Source organism: Dama dama, chromosome 9 (assembly GCF_033118175.1).
Source record: "Dama dama isolate Ldn47 chromosome 9, ASM3311817v1, whole genome shotgun sequence".
In the NCBI taxonomy this organism is placed as follows: domain Eukaryota; kingdom Metazoa; phylum Chordata; class Mammalia; order Artiodactyla; family Cervidae; genus Dama; species Dama dama.
The window spans coordinates 44,932,768-44,952,292 of NC_083689.1; the positions used below are offsets into that span (position 1 = coordinate 44,932,768).

At 36.0% G+C, this 19,525-nt stretch overlaps 1 protein-coding gene across 1 annotated transcript; it reads right to left on the reverse strand.

Annotated features, from left to right (window-relative positions):
• Positions 1–13,318: 13,318 nt before the first annotated feature.
• On the reverse strand, positions 13,319–14,257 carry LOC133062867 (olfactory receptor 2G6). The gene has a single exon (XM_061152227.1). It carries the CDS (start codon positions 14,255–14,257, stop codon positions 13,319–13,321), a length of 939 nt encoding a protein of 312 aa, XP_061008210.1.
• Between the last annotated feature and the right edge of the window lie 5,268 nt (positions 14,258–19,525).

The window sequence follows — 19,525 nt, forward strand, 5'->3', positions numbered from 1 at the left end:
GTCAGGGTGGCCATCAACAAAAAGACTACAAATAATAAATGCTAGAGATTGTGTGGAGAAAAAGGAACCCTTTTACAACGTTGGTGGGATGAAAACGGATACAGTCACTATGGAGAATTGTGTGGAGATTCCTTGAAAAACTGGGAATAGAACTCCCATACAACACAGCAATCCCACTGCTGGTCATATGCCCCGAGAAAACCAGAATTGAAAGAGACACATTAACACATATGTATGGAATTTAGAAAAAGGGTACCAATGATCCTACATTCAGGGCAGCAAAGGAGACACAGACATAAAGAACAGGCTTTCAGACTCAGTGGGAAAAGACCAGAGCGGAATAATTTAAGAGAATACCATTGAAACATGTACATTGCCATATGTAAAATAGACGACCAGTGCAAGTTCAATGATTGAAGTAAGGCACGCAAAACCTGTGCTCTGGGACACCCTAGTGGGATAGGGTTGGGAGGGAGGTGGGAAGGGTGTTCAAGATGGTGGGGATACATGTATTCCTGTGGCCAATTCATGTCGATGTATGGTAAAAATCATCACAATGTTGTAAAGTAATTATCCTGCAATTAAAATTAATTAACTTAAAAAATCCTAATGGAAAAGAAAATGAAAAAGAATATATATGTATAACTGAGTCACCTTGCCATGCATCAGAAATTAACACAACACTGTAAATCAACTATGGTAAAATAAATTCTAAGAAGTAAGTGAAAAAACATATTTCAAAATCAAATTCTGAATAAAATATGTTGACAGCTAAAATAGAGACACATGAAAAAATAAAACTTAGACAACACATAAAAAGAAAAAATATGATTTGACAAAAAAGAATCACAAAAGCAAGACTGACATCATCATTATACTGACATAAGAGGCTCCGTGATTTTGTGCCCCCCATAAGCAAACAAATAAACAAACAAACAAAAACACCATCCTTCCATGGACAAAAATATTTCTGATAAAACTGTCTTCATATCCATATGCCAGGGGATTCTGGAAGGGTCTGGCACATTTACACATTGAGTAATAGGCAGACATACCTCAGTTCTGACTATAGTTCCTGAAGTGGTCAATGAACTAGGCTCAGGAACTCTTAGCTGCATTCTAGGATTCCCTGGAGAACACTTCTTGTGCAATCATCCACACACATTTGAGTGTGTAAGAGGAACAGTTTAGCTTATCCATATTACCCATCCCCAAAGTGGCCCATCCATAAAATTTATTTTTTTGTTTGGCATTTTATCCCCAGAGGAGAAAGAGTGTGCCAGTGAATACCTAACCTCACCAGTTATATGGAATAGGACAAAGGGGCTCATTTTTCTCACCTCTTTCAGAGAACTAAATCAGGTGCTCCATTACTGGGGATTGGAAACTGTGGAAGAGCAGCAGACAGGAATAGCAGAAGGCATTAAAGAGACATGGATATGAACCACATTACAGATTCCAATGAGAAGTCTAATCACAAGCCACCTGAAATGTACTTTCCATTAATTTCCATACCTGACCCATGGGCATGCCAACACACTGCCTCACAGACATATCCCCTCCCCCCACTTTGTGGCCATCTTCCTGTATGCACTCACAAGGATTGCATAAGCAGGCTTTGACAGATAGCCGGTAAATGTACAAAGAGTATTCACCAAATCTGGAGGCCAGGGAAATATTACAAACATGAGTTCTAGAGTTGTATTTGGGAAAACAAAAGAGAGATTGCCAGAATTCAAACTGGTGAGTTGCATGATCCAGAGAAGGCACACAAGCTTAGGAGCTCTGCCCCAGTGTAGAGCAAGAAGCATGGAACAGGTATATCAATAGAAGGTTGAGAAAGCTTCAGAGTCTCTGTGTAGCTCACAGTGTTTCCCCTCTTAAGACAAACAGTAAAACCTAGAAGAAATAACTGTTACTTTAAATGCAAGAGGATCAAATAAAAATCATAAGAAATATGAAAAGTTTAAAAGCAACATACACTAACAAAGGATCACAATAATCATCTTGTTAGTCAAACAAAAGACACAGAGGTCTTCAACTTATCAGATAAACAATTTAAAACATCTGCTATAAGGGAATTCAATGAGTTATAAGAGATCTTGCATGCATGCTCAGTTGCTGAGTCATGTCCAACTGTTTGCAAGTCCATGGACTGTAGCCCGCCAGGCTTCTCTGTCCATGGGATTTCCCAGGCAAGAATACTGTAGTGGGTTGCATTTCCTTCTCCAGGAAATCTTCCCAATCCAAGAACTGAACCTGTGTCTCCTGCATTGGCAGGCAGATTCTCTACCTGAGACAACAGGGAAGCTTTATAAGAGAATACAAAAAGACAACTCAGCAAAATAAGGGAAACAATACATGAACAAATAAACTTTAAAAAGAAGTAGAAATCTTTAAAATATTCTGGAATTGCAGAATATAATGCATGAAATGATAAATACTAAAGAGAGCATCAAAAACTGATGTGGTCAAGCAGAAGAAATAAATTGCTGAAATTGAAGACAGGAACTTTGAAATTGTCCATTATAAGAGAGCAAACTAAAATAATTTTAAAAGATGAGAAAATAATAAAAAGTTATAAAGAAAGCTTATGGTGTATAAATTACAACTTAAAGGATAAAATTGAGAATCATTGGAATTTTAGAAAGAGAAGAGAGTGATAAAAGAACAGAAAGTTTATTTTTTAAAAATAATAATGGCTAAAAGCTCTCAAATATGGCAAGGACATAAGTATTCAAGTTCATGATGCTCATAGATTACCAAATAAGATCAAATAAAGAGATTCTCTCCAAGCCTTGTTAAAATAAAATTGTTAAAAATCAAAGACAAAGAGTGAATCTTCATTGATACATAAGAAAATGTTTGTAACATACAAAGATATTTACATACCAATATCAATGTGTTTCTTAAAGACCAGAAGAGATTGGGATGATATATTCAATGCAATAAACCAAATTAAGCTGTTAATGAAGTATATTATTCACAGAAAAACAGTCCTTCATATACAAAAGAGAGATGAATACATTCCCAGGCCAAAAAAAAAAAAAGAGGGAATTCTTCACCATTACATCCACTTTAGAAAAAATACAAAAACAGTCTTTCAAATACTTATTAAATAAAGTTAATTTGTAACATGAAAGCATGCGAAAAATTCAACATATTAGTAATATAGTCAAATCCAAGCATTAATACTTTGACACGGTACTATATTAATAACTCTAGTATAAAGGTTAAAGGACAAGAGTATTAAAAGTAACTATAGGTAAAATAATTTATTAATAAATACAGCAAAAATAAAAATAAACTGGAGAGAAATATAGTTTTGGTAGACCATTTATCAGTGTCAGATAGATTGTTGTATATAAGATGTTTTATGTAAGCCTCATAGTAACCACAAAAAAAAAATCTACAAAAGATTTACAAAAGGGAAAGCAAATGAAATCAGTGTACCATTACAGAAAATTATCAATTTCGAAAGGAAAGTAACAATAGAGGAGAAAAAGAACATGGCAACTATAAGACACCTAGAAAACCACAAGATGTTATTATCATTATTAAGTCCTTACCTATCAACAGTTATACTACATATAAGTTGATTGAATTCTCCAGACAGAAGGCATTAAATGGATAGATAAACTAGGGGAAAAAAACAAAAGTGAAACTACTCTATGTTGCTTATAAAAGACTCACTTCAAGTTTAAAGATATATGAAGGCTCAAAGTTAATAGATGGAAAAAAGATGTCTCATACAATTGAGATTCAAAAGATAGAGTAATTCTACTCACTTTAGACAAAATAGACTTTCATACAAAAATAGTAACTAAAGACAAGGTCTATATATAATGATAAACAAGATTAAGTCATCAAGAAGACATAACATTCATAAATATATCTGCACTTAACATTGGAATGCCCAAATATATCAAGCAAATATTAACAAATCTTAAGGGAGAAATGGGCAGCAATGCAATAATTATAGGGTTTTCTAGTAACCCACTTTCAAAAGTGAATATCATCAAGAAAGAAAACCAGCAAGGAAACTTTAGACTAGGACCATGCCATACATCATATAAAACTAATAGCCATACACAGAACATTCCGTAAAACAGCAGCAGAATACACATTCTTCTCATAAACACATGTAACATTTTCAAGCATAGTTCATTAGGTCACCAAAGAACTCTTACATATTTAAGAGATTGAAATTACACCAGGTATATTTTTCAACCACAATGGTATAAAACTAGAAATCAAAAGTAGAAGGAAACCTGGAAAAATATTTAGTAATAAACAACTGTGTTAGGAATAAAAAAAGGGAACTTAATTCAGCAACTTAATTTTACACCTCAGGGAAATAGAAAAACAACTAAGCCCTACTAATGGAAAGAAGTAAAAATCAGAACAGAAATAAAACAGAGATTAGAAAACTAAAAGAAATATTTTAAAAGACTAAGAACAGGTTTTTTGAAAAGACAAATTTGACAAAATTTCCAGCTAGAAAAATAAAAAAGTAATGGGGAAATACAGTAAATAAAATCACAAATTAAAGAGGAGTCATTACAACTGATACACAAAATGCGAAGACTCATATTTTGTATTATATTGACTGCTATGAATAGGTATATCCCAACAAATTGGATAACCTAAAAGAAATAAATACATTCCTAGAAAACCATAATAGACAAAGATAAAGTCATAAAGATATATAAAATATATGCTTATATAACTTATACACAGTGTACATCATGCAAAATGCCAGCTGAATGAATCACAACCTGGAATCAAAACTGCCAGGAGAAATATCAACAACCTCAGATATGAAGATGATACCACTCTAATGGCAGAAAGAAAAGAGGAACTAAAGGGCCTCTTGATGAGGGAGAAAGAGGAGAGTGGAAACGATGGCTTGAAATTCAATATTTAAAAAAACTAAGACCGTGGCATCTGTTCCCATCACTTCATGGCAAATAAATGAGGAAAAAGTGGAAATGGTGACAGATTTTTTTTTTTTTTGGGGGGGTGGGGGTTCCGAAATTACTGTGGATGGTGACTGCAGCCATGAAATTAAAAGACACTTCCTCCTTGAAAGGAAAACTATGACAAACCTAGACAGTGTATTAGAAAGCAGAGATATCACTTTGCTGACAAAGGTCCATACAGTCAAAGCTATAGCTTTTCCAGTAGTCAAGTACAGATGTGAAAGTTGGGCCATAAAGAAAACTGAGCATTGAAGAACTGATGCTTTTAAATTCTGGTGCTGAAGAAGACTCTTGAGAGTCCCTTGGACTGCAAGGAGATCAAACCAGCCAATCCCAATTATTTACTATTGGAACCCTTAATATTCATTGGAAGAAGTGACGCTGAAGCTGAAGTGTCAATACTTTAGCCACCTGAATGTGAAAAGCTGACTCGTTGGAAAAGACCCTGATGCTGGGAAGGAATGAAGGCAAAATGAAAAGCAGGTGGCAGAGATGAAATGGTTAGATAGTATCACCAACTCAATGGATATGAATTTGAGCAAACTGGGAGATAGTGAAGGACAGGGGCGCCAAGCATGCTGCAGCCCATGGGGTTGCAAAGAGTGGTGGGACTTAGTAACTGAACAACAACAAAATGATACGTATAGTTTAATATGATATATATAGTGTGGAAATTTTTAGTATTTGTGTTTAATTCCCCAGTCCAGAAAGATGGGTATGGGTATCTCTACTCATTTCAGGGAAATCAGTTTCTATCATTTTGTTCTGTTAGCTTTCTTCATTTTGTGTGTTTTGGAAATGTAATTTGATATATAGTATTTATTCATCAGTGTGCTGGAGAAGGATTGCACTTTCTTGTGAGAGGTAACTTGACACATCTTTTCGTAATTCTGTAGTCAGTGATATTGCATTGGCAACCTGAATTTACCATGGTGGAAATACTTAGACCATAGAAATTTGCAAATATAAGTCACACCAAAAATTAGCAGAATTTTTGTTTGTTTGTTTTATGTAGTTTTCTTTTAAGAGAGAGATGATCAACACTACTGCTTCTTCAACATTTATTATATATATCATGTAAATATATATGTTATGTATATGTGTGCTCAGTAGCTTCAGTGGTGTCTGACTCTTTGTGAACCTATGGATTACTACCCACCAGAATCCTCTGTCCATGAAGTTAGATGGAATTCTCCCAGCAAGAATACTGGAGTGGGTTGCCATGCCCTCCTCCAGGGGATATTTCCTTTATTTTTTTTTCTCCAATATTTTTATTAGTTGTAGGCTAATTACTTTACAATATTGTAGTGGTTTTTACCATACATTGACAGGAATCAGCCATGGATTTACATGTATTCCCCATCCTAAACCCCCTTCCCACCTCCCTCCCCATCCCATCCCTCCGGGTCATCCCAGTGTACCAGCCCTGAGCACTTGTCTCATGCATCCAACCTGGACTGGTGATCTGTTTCACACTTGATGATATACATGTTTCGATGCTTTCTGAACCAGGGAGCCTACCCAAGTCTCCTGTGTCTCCTACAGTGCAGGTGGAATCTTTACCACTGAGCCATGGGGAAGCCCATGTTATCTATATGTAATTGATGCATTATTTATATATAACATGTATTATCTATGTCTACTTATTTTTATTATATACATATATATGTACTTCCTTTTTCAAAATATTCAAGGAACATTTATAGAATTTATCTTCCATTTGATAAACATTTTTCTCATCTGTGTTTCTTCTATTGAGTCCTATTACGATGTTTTCTAAATTTAATATTTTTAAAAGTCATGTGTTTCCAGTTATGTTTTATTTTTCCCACTACTTTTGAAGCTATTTAAAAAAAAATTTTTTTTTTACTTTATTTAGACTCCTTTTTGGTATTTAGCAATTTTTTTTCCCTTTATCTTCCTCATTTCATTATTTTCCTTATTTTAATTTCTTTGGTGAGTTTGGTTCTGCTTAAATATGAGGAAATTGTTTACTTCATTCTTTTTTTTTTAATATGGAGTAGTGTATATTTTCTTTCCTCCATTGTTTCTGAGACTCTTTTTATCATATGGAGTTATAACTACAGTTTTTCTTCTGAGCATTATGGTGATTTTTTCCTTTCTTTTTTATTCCTTAAACAGTTTTTTTAGGGGGGAGGGAAGGGGTACATATTTGGGATGGGAGTCATCCTGATACTCATCTCCTCTACAAATTATCCTAGATGAACTGCTTTATAATTCCTGCATCTGTATCTATAAACTTCAAAATTTTTCCATTTATTTGTCTTAATATTTAGGCTAGATTTGTGCTGTGGTTTCCCTCAAATTTTTTTTTAATATTATCCAATATCTCTTTTCCTTGAATTCTTCAGTATTTCCAATATACGTAGCTTTTTAAAAAAATTATTCTAAAAAGTACATCTCTTGCTTCATGGAAGGATATTGGAATTATTTGTTCATTATGCCCTTTTTATTGTATAGGTTAAAAGCAATTTCAATATGTAATTATCACAGAGATAGGCAAGATTGCCCCTTCCATGGGGATGAAATGGAAATAAAATTGGAAAATAAATTGGTAATGTATGTAAATCTACGTATGTGTCTTTGTTTTTGACAATTGCATTTCTTTTTTTTTTTTTTTTTTGGTAGTGGTTTTTGTCATACATTGACATGAATCAGCCATGGATTTACATGTATTCCCCATCCCGATCCCCCCTTCCACCTCCCTCTCTACCCAATCCCTCTGGGTATTCCCAGTGCACCAGGCCTGAGCACTTGTCTCACGCATCCAACCTCAGCTGGTGATCTGTTTCACCCTAGATAATATACATGTTTCGATGCTGTTCTCTCAAAACATCCCACCCTCGCCTTCTCCCACAGAGTCCAAAAGTCTGTTCTGTACATCTGTGTCTCTTTTTCTGATTTGCATATAGGGTTATCGTTACCATCTTTCTAAATTCCATATATATGTGTTAGTATACTGTATTGGTCTTTATCTTTCTGGCTTACTTCACTCTGTATAATGGGCTCGAGTTTCATCCATCTCATTAGAACTGATTCAAATATATTCTTTCTGATGGCTGAGTAATATTCCATGGTGTATATGTACCACAGCTTCCTTATCCATTCATCTGCTGATGGGCATCTAGGTTGCTTCCATGTCCTGGCTATTATAAACAGTGCTGCGATGAACATTGGGGTGCATGTGTCTCTTTCAGATCTGGTTTCCTCGGTGTGTATGCCCAGAAGTGGGATTGCTGGGTCATATGGCAGTTCTATTTCCAGCTTTTTTAAGAAATCTCCACACTGTTCTCCATAGCGGCTGTACTAGTTTGCATTCCCACCAACAGTGTAAGAGGGTTCCCTTTTCTCCACACCCTCTCCAGCATTTATTGCTTGTAGACTTTTGGATAGCAGCCATCCTGACTGGTGTGTAATGATACCTCATTGTGATTTTGATTTGCATTTCTCTGATAATGAGTGATGTTGAGCATCTTTTCATGTGTTTGTTAGCCATCTGTATGCCTTCTTTGCAGAAATGTCTGTTTAGTTCTTTGGCCCATTTTTTGATTGGGTCATTTATTTTTCTGGAATTGAGCTGCAGGAGTTGCTTGTATATTTTTGAGATTAATCCTTTGTCTGTTTCTTCATTTGCTATTATTTTCTCCCAATCTGAGGGCTGTCTTTTCACCTTGTTTATAGTTTCCTTTGTTGTGCAAAAGCTTTTAAGTTTCATTAGGTCTCATTTGTTTATTTTTGCTTTTATTATCTTTCCAGAGGACTGATGGAAACAGAGATGCCAGTCTTGAAAGGAACAAACAAAATTTTATGCGTAACAAGATCTAGAGGAGAGGCACAGTGACCCCACAGGAGACTGAACCAAAACTACCTGTTAGTGTTGGAGGGCCTCCTGTGGAGACATAAGTTGGCAGGGGCTCACTGCAGCAACTGGGGCATGGGAGGGTCCACCTTGGCATAAACCCTCTTGGAGTTTGTCATTAACTCTACCATAGAACCCATAGACCCCACAGCTGGGTCACCTCAGGTCAAACAACTACCAGGAAGGGAGTGCAAACCCACCCATCAGCAGACAATTGGATTAAAACTTTACTGAGCAAGGCTCTGACCACAAGAGCAAGACTCAATTTTCCCTATCACCAGTCCCTCCCATCAGGAAGCTCACAAAGCCTCTTAGCCTCATCCATCAGAGGGCAGACAGAAGAAGCAAGAAAAAGCACAGTCTCACAGCTCACAGTGGCCAAAATAAAAACCATATTGCAGAGAATTAATCACAACAATAAAGCAGAAAGTTGTGCCCCAGAGGAAGGGACAAGATAAAATCCCAGAAAAACAACTAATTGGAGATAGGCATCCTTCCAGAAAAAGAATTCAAAATAATGATAGTGAAGGTGATCCAGGATCTAGGGAAAAGAATGAAGGCAAAGATAGAAAAGATGCTGGAAATGTTTACCAAAGACCTAGAAGAACTAAAAAACAAACAAAGAGAGATTAATAATACACTGGAAGGAATCAATAGCAGAATAACTAAGGCAGAACAGATAAATGACCTGGAGGACAGAATGGTGGAACTCACTGCCACAGAACAGAATATAAAAAAAAAAGAATGAAGAGAAATGAAGACCGCCTAAGAGACCTCTTGGAAAACATTAAACACATCAATATTCACATAAGAGAGAAAGAAAGGACCTGAGAAAATATTTGAAGAGATAATAGCTTGAAAACTTCCCAAACATGGGAAAGAAAACAGTTAACCAAGTTCAGAAAGTGCAGAGAGTCCCAGGAAGTGTAAACCCAAGGAGGAGCACATAGAGACACATAGTAGTCAAACTGACAAAAATTAAATACAGAGATAAAATATTAAAAGCAACAAGGGAAAAGTGACAACATTAGAGGGAACTTCCAAAAGACTATCAGCTGGTTTCTCAACAGAAACTCTACAAGCCAGAAGGGAACTGCACGATATATTTAAAGTAATGAAAGGGAAGAACCTCCAACCAAGAATATTCTACCCAGCAAGACTCTCCTTCAGATGTGATGGATAAATAAAAAGCTTTCCAGACAAGCAAAAATTAACAGAATTCAGCACCACCAAACCAGCTTTATAACAAAAGCTAAAAGAATGTCTCTAGGCAGGAGACACAAGGGTAGGAAAAGACCTACAGAAAATAAAACTCCAAAATATAAGGAAATGGCAATAGGACCATGAATGGCAATAATTATCTTAAATGTAAATGGATTAAATGCACCAACCAAAAGACATAGGCTTCCTGGGTGGAATACATGTTCATATATGCACTTCCACTTACCACATAACTCTGACCCTCCAAAATTGTATGTGATTATTTTATATTGTTAAGTTAATCATAGACTGGTTCCAAGTTGGGAAAGGGGTACATCAAGGCTGTATATTGTCACCCCAATTATTTAACTTGTATGCAGAGTACATCATGTGAAATGCTGGCTGGATGAAGTATAAGCTTGAATCGAGATTGCTTGGAGAAATATCAATAACTTCAGATATGCAGATGACACCATCCTTATAAGAGAAGAGAAACTAAAGAGCCTCTTGATAAAAGTGAAAGCAGAGAGTGAAAGTTCAGTTCGGTCGCTCAATCATGTCCAACTCTTTGCAACCCCATGAACCACAGTACACCAGTCCTCCCTCTCCATCACCAACTCCCGGAGTCCACACAAACCCATGTTCACTGAGTCAGTGATGCCATCCAACCATCTCATCCTCTGTCATCCCCTTCCCCTCCTGCCTTCAATCTTTCCCAGCATCAGGGTCTTTTCCAATGAGTCAGCTCTTCACATCAGCTGACCAAGAGAGTGAAAAAGCTCACCTAAAACTCAATATTCAAAAAACTAAGATCATGGCATCTGGTCCCATCACTACATGGCAAATAGATGGGGAAACAATGGAAACAGTGACAGACTTTCTTTTCTTGGGCTCCAAAATCATTGTGGATGGTGACTGCAGCCATAAAATTAAAAGATGCTTGCTTCTTGGAAGAAAAGCTATGATCAATCTAGACAGCATATTAAAAAGCAGAGACATTACTTTACCAACAAAGATTTGTCTAGTCAAAGCTGTGGTTTTTCCAGTAGTCATGTATGAATGTGAGAGTTGGACTATAAAGCTGAGCACTGAAGAATTGATGCTTTTGAACTGTGGTGTTGGAGAAGACTCTTGAGAGTCCCTTGGACAGCAAGCAGAGCCAACCAGTCCATCCTAAAGGAAATCAGTCATGAATATTCATTGGAAGGACTGATGCTGAAGCTGAAGCTCCAATACTTTGGTCACCTGATATGACTCACTGGAAAAGACCCTGATGCCGGAAAAGATTGAAGGCAGGAGGAGAAGGGTACTATAGAGATGAGATGGTCAGATGGCATCACTGACTCAATGGACATAAGTTTGAGCAAACTCCAGGAGTTGGTGATGGACAGGGAGGCCTGGCGTGTCCACAGGGTCACAAAGAGTCGGACAGGACTGAGCAACCAAACTGAACTAAACTGAACTGAATTGTGTTCCCATTATGGCTTGCAATTGTAATTATCTTTTATGTTTTATCTGGCTATTCATTGTGAGAACTGATAAATATACATTACTACTGTGATTGTGTAACTAGTACTCACTTAATAGTGTTGTATCATGATTCAGTTGAGTTCAGTTGCTCAGTTGTGTCTGAGTCTTTGCAACCACATGGACTGCAGCATGCCAGGCTGGTCAATAAAAAAATAATAGAACTCTATATCACCAACACAGCCATTTCATAGGAAAACCTGTAATCACTTTTTAAAGTCCAGATGCACATCAGAATTCTCTTGGAATTTTTTGAAAAATACAAATGCTCAGGTATTGTCTTCTTTCTCCAGATTTCCAGATATGTTTCTAATGAGTATTCATGTTTAAAAACAACTGCACTGTATGATGACCTTTTACTTTTATCTAGTTTGTTTCACTTTTTCTATTTCATATTCAATAATCCCATTTTGTTTTGCTTATATTCTCCGATCTCTCTTTATTTTGATGTTCTTTCTCAAGCCTCTATCAAGTGTAATAGAAAAGCTTCTGCATACATATATAAGTATGTATAATATACATATTTTATAAAACTCAAGAATTTTTGCCTAACTAGAAATTTTATGACATTTTGATTTCACATGTTTGACTTAGTATGAATAAATTGCTAGATATCTAATTAAAAAGTAGATATGCAACAAGCAACAAAGGTTTACTGTACAGCAACCTTTTGGATGCAGCCATTTTGCCTTCAATCTAAACTTTGGCAGTAGAAACAGCTCCAAACTTTATCCATATTATTTATAGACTGACAGCAATATTCTAGTACCAACTGAATTTAAATGAGCCTCAGTTTTCCTCTCTGTTATCATAAGTTTAAGTCACATATGAATTTGATTTTTTGTTTTCATGGGTTTTTTTTTTAACCTTGAAATTATTATGAAAGATGGAAGTGAACCTAATATGTAGATTAAATTAATCTCTCTCTACTTGCACAGTTCTCTTTAAATACTTGAGATTGACAAATTGATCAATTCTGCTCTTTTTGAGAGAAAGAGACAGAGAGAATGACACACACTCTGTCACTTTCACTTGACTTCTAATCCCTTTAAAGAAAAGGGGAACAACTCTAAATTATATATGGACTGATCTGTTTAATGAAATATTACTTATTTTATCACATTTGTAAAATAATAAAGTGAAAATTTGCATCATAAATGTTATCAATGTATCATAATTTTGCTTTATATTTTTTCATAATATAAATGAGCCAATATAATAAAACCTGTCCAGTCTCTGGTTTAAAATGACATTGTGGGAAAATGGTCATATGTTATTTCCAAAACGGTCTCTATATTATTAGAGAGAGAGAGAGAATGCTTCATGTTTTAAGGAGACATATATTATGAACCTGTTTTACCCAGAGGGTTAGATGGATCAAGTTTCAAGATAACTCAAGAGTACAAGTAAAATTTATTTTAGATTTTAGAGATAAGCAGAGATTTACCAAATAGACCAGTATTCCAGGGTGAAATAATTTGTGTATGAAAGTTGATGGCATAGTGGAGGAAGAGCAAAGAGTTTTCTCTAGGTAGAACAGAATCTTGGACTTCATGAGAAGAATGTTTGGAAAAAGTGAAACACTATTGTGACTCGAGAATATTAACTTTTTATAGAGTTCTGTGTCTTTTACTATCTCTTACAGCACTGAATAAGAAAATTGCACTTAGAACAAATAATCCGTAAACTAAAACCAACCCATTAAACTTATGCCTACAGCTCCTACCCTTTATGAACTGAAAGCATTTCCCATTACCAATGTCCTCATGGCCCCTTTCACATCTTTGTTTCTCAAAGTATAGATAATGGGGTTTAAAAGTGGGGTGACTATGGTGTAGAAAAGGGAGACAAACTTTCCCTGGTTTTTGGAGCTACTTTTAGCTGGCTGAAGGTACATGAAAATGATGGTCCCATAGAAAATGATGACCACGAGCAAGTGGGAGGAGCAAGTCCCAAAGGCCTTGCTACGCCCTGCTGTGGATTTAATCCTCAACACAGCTCGCGTTATAAAGCCATAGGAGACTAAGATGAGTGACACAGGGACAATTAGAAAGATTACACTGGCCACGAATAGCTCTACTTCATTGAAAGTTGTGTCCACACAGGCCAGTTTTATGAGCACTGGCACCTCACAAAAAATATGGTCCAATTTGTGATGACCACAAAGAGGCAGCTGCACAGTAAGGGAGCACTGAATAAGGGAGGTGATGAGGCCACTGAGCCAAGCTATGCTGGCCAGGGATGCACAAAGCTGAGGATGCATAACGGTCGTGTAGTACAGAGGCCGGCAGACAGCAGCATAGCGATCATAAGCCATGACCGCTAGGAGAATACACTCAGAGGAGCCCAACCCGGTGGCTACATAGAGCTGGGCCACACAACCGCCATAGCTCATGTTCTTGTCTTTCTTATTCATGGTAACCAACAACTGTGGGGCAACACTGGTGGTGAAGCAGATGTCTACACAAGAGAGGTTGCTAAGGAAAAAGTACATTGGAGTGTGGAGTTTGGGGTCCAAGTAAGAAACCAAAATGATGGCTGTGTTTCCCAGTAGGTTTAAGACGTAGAAGAGCAAAATTATAACAAAAAGTATTCTCTCTAGTTGGGGTTGATCAGAAAATCCCAGAAGAAGAAACCCTTTTTCAGAGCTGCTGTTGCTTTCCTCCATTATCTTGCAGACTTTAATTCATAAAAGGGTTTATACACTGGAGATAGAAAGTGAGGAGGTGAATATTAGTAAACGGTAATTGTTTCCAATATGATTATTTTTCTCTTACAACATTCAACCATGTTGTGGAAGAATGATAGCAGTTTCCTCAATGTATATCTTTAACAGAAAATACCTCTCCCCATGTTTCCTTGAAGCAGATTCCACTCTAATAGGAGGAACTCTAACACAGACACCATCACAATCCCTGATTCTTTTCATTCTTAATCCAAAAGTGTATCATCTGCTTTACATTCTTCATCTAGCAAAGACATCTCTGTAAATTTAGTAATGTGCATTTGTGAGACTCTATTCTATCAATAGTGGTTGCAGACTCCTAGAAGAGTCTGCTTTTGTTTTCTAAAAAAATTATCCAATGGCAGACAAATATGGAGAAGACATTGGGAAAAATAACAGTTATATGTGGAGAGAATATAGGCTAGATGCAAGTGATGACATATCCCAGGCATGGAAAGAAGTTTGAACCAATGTGGCCGAGAAGGGAACTCCTAAAGAGGTGGGTGGTCTTGAGAAGAGAAGAAAGAGACTAGATGAGAATAACAGTGGCATCACCATGATGCCCACTAATTGGTTTGGACACTGGCATTGACTTAACGCAGAGTTTGAGGTGCAGACATTTTTAACTAAATACCCAGTTAGCATCTCTCACACACACATTATCCCATGGTTTCTTCTTCACTTCCCACCTCCTTCTTTTCAATTATCTCCTTTCCAATAATTTTTAACATTTTTTGATTATTGTAGAGTAGCTTACAAGTATTTAGAGATGAGTTAGAGAAGTAGTTTATCTTGTCTCTCTCCTTTATAGGTATTTCCACTTAAAATTTTCGTACCTTTTTCTATTAAAATCCAATAGTTGAAAAACTATTTTTGAAATAATTTAATGCTGCTTATATTCACCTAATTGTTTATTATTTCATTTGAAAATGTACTTTGAACACATTACATTTTAGTATATAATACTTGAATAACAAAAACTAATTTTTAAAATAATATTTACTTTATTTATTTAAGTGATATCTTCACTTAAAAATGATTACTGTTAAATAAAAAAAAATGATTACTGTTAACTGCTTAGTATACTAGAAGAAACAGCTTAGTGATATTAAAAAACTTACTTTCATCTCCATGCTCCTTGCTCAAGACCTGTAAACATTAATAAAAATTTACATATTTATTGTTATAATGGGTATAAATATTAAACTGGTGGCAGTCAAACTGTAAATTAATAATTTCTGTAAGTAAATACATATCTATTTTTATGATTTTTAACATTTTATGCTGCTTACACTTACTATATATCCAAATCTTGTATTTTTATGTTATATCAAAAGTTTAAAACACAACAAAAAAATCTAACTTTCAAAGATTACATAAGCTTTCATCATGTAAGAAATGTGATTTATTTTATTGTTTGCCATTAAAGTAGGTTATAATTTGTTATTATATTTATATATAATATAATCTACTATATTTACATAATGTATAAATATATATGTACATATATATAAAATCATATGTGATGCAATGATATATGTGATATATAAAACTATACATAATTATATATATACAAAATGTTCACAGAATATTGTCTTATCTAAAAAAAATCTATATATTTATTCAAGTTTACATTCTGTGGAATTTAAGACTTTCTTTAATATAATGTGGAAACAAAATAGAACAAAATCCCTCTGTAATTAAGGAAAATAAGAAAAATAGTGTTTTTATTTGAACTAGAATAATATAGAAGAAAGAAGGGGAAAATTTGGTCTATAAACACTTTGCTTACAGTTTTAGTTATTAATTTTGCTAATAGACTGTGTTGTTGGAGAAGACTTGTCAGACTCCCTTGGACTGGAGGGGATCCAACCAGTCCATCCTAAAGGAAATCAATCCTGAGCATTCATTGGAAGGACTGATGCTGAAGCTGAAACTCCAATACTTTGGCCACCTGATAGGAAGAACTGACTCACTTGAAAAGACCCTGATGCTGGGAAAGATTGAGGACAGGAAGAGAAGAGGGTGACAGAGGATGAGGTGGTTGGATAGCATCATTGACTCAATGAACATAAGTTGGGCAAATTCAGAGAGATATGAAGGACAGGGAAGCCTGGTGTGCTGCAGTCCATGGGGTTGCAAACAGCTGGACACCACTGAGTGACTGAACAACTGCAACCTTCTTTATGGCTGAAAATTCTCCCTTACCAGAGAGCCAAACCAGCAGCTTCATCCATTTGTGAAGACAAACTGCAGCCCCATATGACTAGTATGCACAGTCAGCAGTTCTGCTTGGCTAAGGTTCCTGAACAGTAGTTCAGTCCATTGATGGAGACAAGCCTACAACCCCACCTAACTGCAGAGCAGCTTTCTTCAGAGCTTCAACCCTATTCAAGTGCATATCTCAACCTGCAGCCCCATCCAAATGTGTGGTTTAGTCAGAGGTATCATCCTACCTGGGACTCCAGTGACCACACACATCCAAGCACAGCCACTGGACTTATCTGATCAGAGTCCAATCTGCACCTCTGTTCAAACCCAGATTACAGCCCTTCCGAAAACAGAGCCCAATCAGTATCATCACTGGACTTGGAGTATAGCCTGTGGCACCATCTGACAAGGGGTGATTGCAGTGGTAACTCTGCAGGATCGCATAATTCAGACAGCAGTATTGCCTATTCAAAGAGCTCAGCCTGCAGTCTCACTCATTTGCAGAATCTAGCCTGTGACACTGCCTGGTCAGAAATCACAGCATGCGTTCCTGCCTGATCAGGTTGCCTAGTAAGTGGCCCTGCTTGAATACAAAGCCCAGTCAGCTGTTATCCCCTATTGCAGGGCCCAGCCAGAGAACCCACTAGGCTATAGAGAATAGTCAGTGGTATTACCCTCCCAGAAAGCCCAGCCAGAGGCCCTCCTTGATAAAGGAGCTCAGTCAGTGGAACCATCAGATCACAGAGGCCAGCCATTAGGTCTTCTCAACTAAAACTCAGGCAGAGGCCCTAGCTGACCTCAAAGTCCAGGCATTCACCCCACTTCATCAGAGACTTTAGCAGAATGCCCCACTTCCCCAAGTATATTACAAGCTAGCTTGGCTGGAACACCAGGTTGGGATGATTGGTAAAGGTCTTTTGGTTTTTGCCAAAATGAGCTTGTAAAAAGTGGAAGAGATGCTCAAATATACAGACACCAACATAAAGTTACAAGCATCGTGAAAACAATAGGAATGATGGCACTGCCAGTGAAAACCAATAAAACTCTAATGACCAAACCCAAAGAAAGGGAAATCTATGAAATGAATGACAGAGAATTCAGAATAATTATTTTCTATATTTAGTGAATTATATGAAAACTATACAACTATATAAAATTAGAAAGAAAAAGTAATACATGAACAAAATGAGATCTCCTCAACAAAGGAAAAGAAACTACAAACAAAAGCAAAAAGAAATATTACAGCTGAAGAATACAATGCTTGTCTAAAACATTCAGTAACAGGAGACTTGATCAAGAGGAAGAATTCTTCCCTGAACTTGAAAACAATTCGTTTGAAATTACTCATTCAGAGGAGCAAAAAGGAAAAAGAAAGAAAGAAAGAATGTGACAAAGAACTTACAAGACTTATGAGACATCTGGTAGGTATACAATATAAACATTTTAGGAGTCTCAGAAGGATAAGAGAGTCTATTGAAAGAAAGAATGACTGAAAACTCTCAGTTTTGAAGAGGGATACAGACATCCAGGTACAAAAATACCAAAAATTCCCAGACTCAATCTGAAGAGGACTTCTCTGAAACATAATATAATCAAAATTTGAAATTACAACAAAAGATAAAATGTTGAAAGCCACAAGAAAAAGAATCATCACATAGAAGGGAATCCCCATAAGCCTTTTTGTAGATTTCTCAGCAGGGACCTTGCAGGCCGGGAGAGAATGGGATGATATATTCAAAGTACTGACAGAGAACAAATACCAATCAAGAATACCTGACAAATTGTCCTTTTGAAATAAAAGAAAATTTAAAATCCTTTCCCTTTAAACTGTATGAACCTAAAGAGACACATTTAGCTTTAAAGATAAGTATAAGCTGAAAGTGAAGGGATGGAAAAAGATATTCTACACAAATGATAACCATAAGACAGCAGAGGTGGCTTTACTTATATCAGGTAAAATAAACACATTGCAATAACTCACAAAAGACAGAAAAGGCATTGTATGATAAAGAGAGACAGCTGATCAAGTGGATGAATTGACCATCATATTATAAATATATATTATCCAACACCGGAGCAGCTAAATATATTAAGCAAATATTAACAGATTTAAAGAGAATAATATATACCAATACAATAATATTATGAGATCAGTACCCCATTTTCAATAATGGAAGGATCATCCAGAGAGAAAATCAGTAAGAAAATGTTGGAACTGAACTATATAATTCAGACCAAATGGGCCTAATGTCTCCATCTCCCTTTCTCTCTCTCTCTCTCTCTCTCTCTCTCTCTTACACACAGGCACACACAGTTGATGTACACACCCACACAAATAGACATATACACAATACTTCCTAATTCTAAGAATAAAAATGAAGACTCAAATTATAAATGTATTTTTGCCAGTCTTAGTTTTATAAAATCATAAGCACTAAAATATAGCTTGCTTGAAGTCCTGTATAATGTCATTTGAACACATGAATATTTGTTTTTATATCAGTCCTATCTTCTGTCTGTGTCTTTGCTCAAGTAAGGGAAGTGTTGCTTTACTTCATGGCTGCATTTCCTTCTGTTTGTATTTAAGATAAGTATATAATCAACTTTGATTTGAAGAGAATTCCTAAAAATAATCATTCTGACTTCTACCTACTTTATATTTTGTATGATGTAAAACCCATGTCATTTTCTCAGGACAAATATTAATAACTTCACTTAAAATAGCAATAGTCTATTTCCAAACATTTCAAGCCCCACCTCTTCCCACCATTCAAGAACTGATTGTTTCTTAAACTTGGTGCTCTAGCTAAAGCTCAGTGCAAAACCTAGATAAGTGGTTATCAAGTACTAAGGGTGGATGGAAGAATTCTTGGATGCCATAGCTCTTTATTCATGAAAAAGGTCTCCAGGTACACTGAAGACTTCATTTTGTTAACTTTACACATTAAGCCTGGTATCTGAAGAGGTGAACATAACAAGCAAACTCAAGAGAATAACCAA

Bases quoted from the DNA above. Each gene is read 5' to 3' on its own strand.
- LOC133062867 (XM_061152227.1), bottom strand. From the start codon at position 14,257: ATGGAGGAAAGCAACAGCAGCTCTGAAAAAGGGTTTCTTCTTCTGGGA.